Below are 5,748 nucleotides of genomic sequence, written 5' to 3'. Positions count from 1 at the left end.
GCCACCTTGTGTGTACGTGGCTGGTGCCTTAGCCACTTGAGCCACAGGCGCCAAGCCTGTTACCAGGTTCTTATAAGTACTTGACTTATCTGTAAGAAACTTAGGATTGGTTCTTAAAAGATTACTCTGAACTTTCAAAGTCTCAAAAATGAACTAAAACTAGTCATACATCAACTGGTACATTTGATTCGGAACAGACAAATGCTTACCTTATACTTCTCATAGACAATTGGGACACTGAAAATGAGTAGTTCAGCTGTAAGACAGAATCAGACATAGCAAGTATAAATGTGAGATAGTCTCAAAGTGTCAAGACTCAAAGTAATGCATATATTTTTTCCTCATGAAATGTAGGGAAAACAGATCTTCCTCAATATATAAAATCCTAACTAGAGATCCCAATTAGGACAGTTAGAGATACACAGAGCTAATTTAGGGCTGTGTTTGAAAAAAAAAAAAAAGGCTCAGTGCCTGTGGCTCAAGCAGCTAAGGCAACCGCCATATACACCCGAGCTGGCGGGTTCAAATCCAGCCCAGCCAGCCAAACAACAATGATGGCTGCAACCAAAAAATAGCCAGGCATTGTGGCGGGGGCCTGTAGTCCTAGCTACTTGGGAGGTGGAGGCAAGAGAACTGCTTGAGCCCAGGAGTTGGAGTTTGCTGTGAGCTGTGATGCCACAGCTCTCTACCCAGGGCGTCAGCTTGAGGCTCTGTCTCAAAAAAAAGAAGAAAAGAAAACTTCTTCAGGCATAGTTTCTTTCTTTCTTTCTTTCTTTTTTTTGAGGCAGACCCTCAAGCTGTCACCCTGGGTAGTAGAGTGCCATTGCATCACAGCTCACAGTAACTCACAGTAATCTCAAATTCCTGGGCTTAAGCGATTCTCTTGCCTCAGCCTCCCAAGTAGCTGGGACTATAGGCACCCGCCACAGCGCCAGGCGACTTTTTGTTGCAGTTGTCTCGGTTGTTTAGCAGGCCCAAGCCATGCTTGAACCCGCCAACTTCAGTGTATGTGCCTGGCGCCGTAACCACTGTGCTACGGGTACCGAGCCAGATCCCCATATTTAAATCAAATGTAGGTAACTCTCCTTTACTGCCAACGATTCTGATAGTCCTTTATAACAGAACAGTAATAAACCAGTGACCACCAATACAGGTCCCTCCAGTATCCACTCCAAGGTATCTATGGATAATAAAGGCTGGGCCTTGCAGATTGAGTGGAGCCATGCTGGGCATTCTCTTCACTCTTATTCTTCTTCAAAGAACATGGAGATATTTTCCCTGCCATCTTACCAAGAATCAGAAGGGTGATTCCATTAAAAACGGCACCAACGTAAGTCATCAGCCACATGAAGACAGCCAGCTGTGGAGGCCAACGTTAGACGATTAAGCAGGAATAACCGTAAGGTATGTGTCAGGTTAACTGATGCTATCCCCCTTCAGCTATTTAGCGATGTCTGGCTAGATAATTTCAAAATGAAGCTTCCTTCACTTGTGCTACACATCTGAGAGCTTGTGAGAGAATTCTGTAGCTCTCGCATGTCTAAAGACAGACCAACTGCACCGCTGCCAACTATATCACCATTTCCCTAGCAGGAGGCAAGAACTCTCTCTGTTGATCCCCACTTTTTTTTCTCTTGAGACAGAATCTTGCTCTATCACTCAGGCTAAAGTACTTGAACTCCTTACCGCAAGTGATACCTTCTCACTTTAGCCTCCCAGAGAGCTAGAATAACAGGAACAAGTTACTGTGCCTGGCCCCATTTTTATAGATTGACTGGGACAAACATACCTTGGTTTTGTTTGATAAAACCCTATATACAGTTTTGCTTCTGAATTATAACCCATTCCCTGGTTTTTCTCAGCTTGATTACCAAAAGCTGCAGAAGCTACAAACCTTCAAGGAGTCAACCAAATCTTCTACCAGAAAAAGACGAATAATGAGCTTCAGGGCCCTGTTGATGTGTACCATGGCAGCATTCATGTAGTTATGGAACGCTTCTGAGGACAGAGTAATGTCTACGTCCAGGTAGGCTCTTCCAGAACAAACAGTCACATATTTAACATGGAAGGAAAAGATTTTCTGTTAGCACAGCAGTTCTTTGGAATGTGACACTGTCTCCCAGGGTGCATTTTAGAAATCTATAGGAGCAATTTTTACTGCCATGGGGTGGGAGGTGGGGAGACACCACTGTCATTTAATGGGCAGAGGCAAAGATGCTAGATGTCTGCAAAGTGTGGGACAGTCATGTACAAGTTAGAGGCTTACACTTGTGCATGGACTGTCCTGCTAGATGTCTGCAAAGTGTGGGACAGTCATGCACACACTGTGTTCTGGGTAGCTTTTATTGCCTCACTGGATATTCATGAAGGGGAACCTATTTGTAATTAAGAGACCAGAACATATAAAAACAAGGTATTTTTTCCGGTGTTTTTTTTTTTTTTTTTAAGAGATGGTGTCTCACTTTGTCGCTTTTGGTAGAGGGCCGTGACGTCACAGCTCACAGCAACCTCCAGCTCTTGGGCATAGGTGATTCTCTTGCCTCAGCCTCCAGAGTAGCTGGGACTACAGGCGCCTGCCACAACGCCTGGCTATTTTTTAGAGATGAGACCTCGTTCTTGCTCAGGCTGGTCTCAAGAACCTGTGAGCTCAGGTCTTACCTGCTTTGGCCTTCCAGAGTGCTGGAATTACAGGCGTGAGCCCAGCCTTTTCCAGTTTTAACATATCCTAAATTTTCTAGAACTGTATTTTGTTTATGCTACAGCTTTACTTTTTTTTTTGAGAGTCTCACTATGTTGCCCTCAGTAGAGTACTGTGGCATGACAGCTCACTCTTGGGCAACCTCAAACTCTTGGGCTCAAGCGATTCTCTTGCCTCAGCCTCCCTAGTAGCTGAGACTACAGGTGCCCGCCTATTTTTTGTTGCAGTTGTCATTGTTGGTTAGGTGGCCCGGGCTGGGTTTGAGTCCACCACCTTTGGTGTATGTGGCTGGCGCCACTGTGCTAAGGGTGCCAAGCCTTTCTTTTTTTTTTTAAACGATTTTAGAAAACCACATCTGTATTGGTGATTATACTGGTAGTTGAAGTATCTGACTTCTTCATTGTGTTTTGTGGTATAGTCAGGTCTAAGTAATTAAATATTGACCATACACATGTTACTTTATTATAAATGACTTTCTATTTCATCACACTTTTATATTACAATCATGATCTTTTGGTTTTTTTAGTTTCACTATGTTGCCCTTGGTAATGTGCTGTGGTGTCACAGCTCACAGCAACCTCCAACTCTTGGGCTTAGGTGATTCTCTTGCCTCAGCCTCCCTAGTAGCTGGGACTACAGGTGCCCGCCACACCGCCCAGCTATTTTTTGGTTGCAGATGTCATTGTTGTTTGGCAGGCCTGGGCTGGGTTCGAACCTGCCAGCTCTGGTGTATGTGGCTGGTGCCCTAGCTGCTGAGCTACAGGTACAGCCTGATTTTTTTTTTTTTTAAGACAGAGTCTCACTATATTGCCTAGGCTGGAATTTAATGGTTATTCACAGGTGTGATTATAGTTCACTACAACCTCAAACTCCTGACTTGAACTGATTCTCCTGCTGAGTGGCTGGGATTAAGTCTTCTTTAGTCCTTAAGTGTGAGCCTCTAACTTGTCAAAAAGTTCTTGACTCTTAACTTGGGGACTTCTCAAGATAGATGGTCTCAAAGTCTCTAGCTGATGGTTCACGTCCCTCTCCAGCTGCATCAGGTCTACTATAGGGCCATAATTGATTTGTAGACCTGACCAGCCTCAGCAAACCTTTTAACTAAAATGTAGAATGTTGCTTGTGAAACTTTGACTCACTTGAATGGATGGCCTTCCTCTGACTTCTGTACAGCTTGGATGACAGATTTGTAGACCCTGAAGCTGATGGTGACAGAGAGAAGAGCCAGAATGAGGTAAGAAACCACACTGATGACGCTGAAAGCTGCCAGGGAAAGCAGCACGATCAGTGTAGTGCCAAAGACAAATCCAGTCTTCTTCACATCCCGCCAGAAAATCAGATCATGTACTGTCAAAAGAAAAGGGAATACAAGTTATAAGACGACCCCCAAGTCCAAGGCCAGGACTGCTCTCTGGCTATGTCTCTCATTCCTGGGCAGCATCATTCTAGCACACAAATATAGATAATACCCCACTTTAAAGACTCTTTTTTAGCACTCCAATTGCTCAACAGATTAGCGCATGGTCAAGACTCTTTTTTGGGGGGCAGGTGCAGTGGCTCACACCTGTAATCTCAGCACTTGGGAGACTCTAGTTTTTAAAGAGACAGGATCTTGCTACATTGCCCAGGGTGGCCTCAACCTCCTGGGCTCAAATGTCCTCCCACTTCAGTCTCCTGAGTAGCTGACACTATAGCCGACCACAGTTATGCCCAGTTCTAAAAGCTCTGAGAGCTTTTTAAAAATCAAATTATATCAGGGGTTATGATTCATGCTGCAAAAAGGCTGCAAAAGGCTTCCCTCATATACTGATTAGATTCCAGGATAGGCTTATAAAAACGTACAAGCTTATTTTGGCTATGGAAGCACACTTGAATAAAGTGCCATTTACCTTAAGTGTTTTGGCAGAAAAAAATAAAGCAAGTATGGCAAAACCTTGCAAACTGTTGAATAAATTAAGCATACCATGAAATTAGCTGGATCAGTAGACTATAAAACCAAAGCTAACTTGAAATGCCCCTAACTTTGGGGCAGGGAGCATAAAAGAAGTAAATAAAAACGGACCAAGCTCTATTAGTGCTGTTATAATGCAACACTAGTTTCTGTGTAAATCTGAAAAGAATTTAGGAAGGATTAAGGCTAGGGGGCCATATTAAATTGTCCAAACAATAATACTTTTAAAAGTTGAGTTGGGGTACTATTAATGATTATGCCAGGAAACAAAACAGATATAAACGAGGACCATTCCAGGCAACTGGGTCTTACAGCTAGGGACTCCAAACTGGGAAAATCTAAATTATTCTACTTAAAGACACCTTCAATTCCTAATGACAGCTGTTGGCAAATATCTCGCATTTGATACCTTTTACATTTCAGTCTGTGAAGATAGAAACACTAACAGCCCCACTGGGTCCTTCCTCCCAGCCACTCTACTTACAAAGAGTAACAAAGGCTTTGAAGTTAGAAAGACAAGATTTTGAATCCTGGTAATTGCTAAAGATACTACTTTAACCTTACAAGTCTCCATTTCCTCATCTGGAAAACAAAGTAAATAGCCCCTAATTCCTAGGGTTGTTTTAAAGGATATAAGAAGGCTAACACCTGGAGAATGCTTAGCATGGTAAATGATACAAACACTCAAATTTTAACTATAATCCAAATAAGGTTAACCCAGAAGACTGGTTTGGGGTAAAATGAACCTGAGTCTGATTCCAGCTGGCCACATGGCACCTATTCCTCCCTATATTCAGCAAAGGTTATATGGGAGTATGTATTACGCTTGCAATTCTTCTACTGCAGAGAAGAATTCTATTCTATTCTATTCTTCTACTGCAGAGACAGAGAAAAAGAAAGCTTGGAGAATAAGGATGGGGCCCACAGAGATGAGAACCTTGATGCATCACAGGGATGATAAAGAAGACCTAAATGCAAATTAGAAAATCTACCTGTGTGCAAATTAGAAAAAGGCACCCTGGCTTGGCGCCTGTGGATCAAGTGGCTAAGGCGCCAGCCACATGTACCTAAGGTGGTGGGTTTGAATCCAGCCCAGGCC

At 43.2% G+C, this 5,748-nt stretch overlaps 1 protein-coding gene across 1 annotated transcript in view; it reads right to left on the bottom strand.

Annotated features, from left to right (window-relative positions):
* RTN3 (reticulon 3) overlaps positions 1 to 5,748 on the bottom strand; it is an 82,231-nt gene that overhangs the window by 5,367 nt on the left and 71,116 nt on the right. Inside the window, exons 2-5 of the mRNA XM_003798580.3 lie at positions 3,838 to 4,045; positions 1,895 to 2,033; positions 1,291 to 1,360; positions 210 to 256 (exon numbers count right to left, since the gene is read on the bottom strand). Coding sequence (XP_003798628.1) covers positions 210 to 256; positions 1,291 to 1,360; positions 1,895 to 2,033; positions 3,838 to 4,045 — 464 coding nt within the window. The remainder of the gene's footprint in view (positions 1 to 209; positions 257 to 1,290; positions 1,361 to 1,894; positions 2,034 to 3,837; positions 4,046 to 5,748) is intronic.

The sequence above is a fragment of the Otolemur garnettii genome, unplaced genomic scaffold (assembly GCF_000181295.1).
Source record: "Otolemur garnettii isolate 467f Iridium unplaced genomic scaffold, OtoGar3 scaffold00140, whole genome shotgun sequence".
In the NCBI taxonomy this organism is placed as follows: Eukaryota; Metazoa; Chordata; class Mammalia; order Primates; family Galagidae; genus Otolemur; species Otolemur garnettii.
The sequence above is the reverse complement of the archived record's forward strand: the minus strand, read 5'-3'. Positions and strand labels throughout refer to the sequence as shown.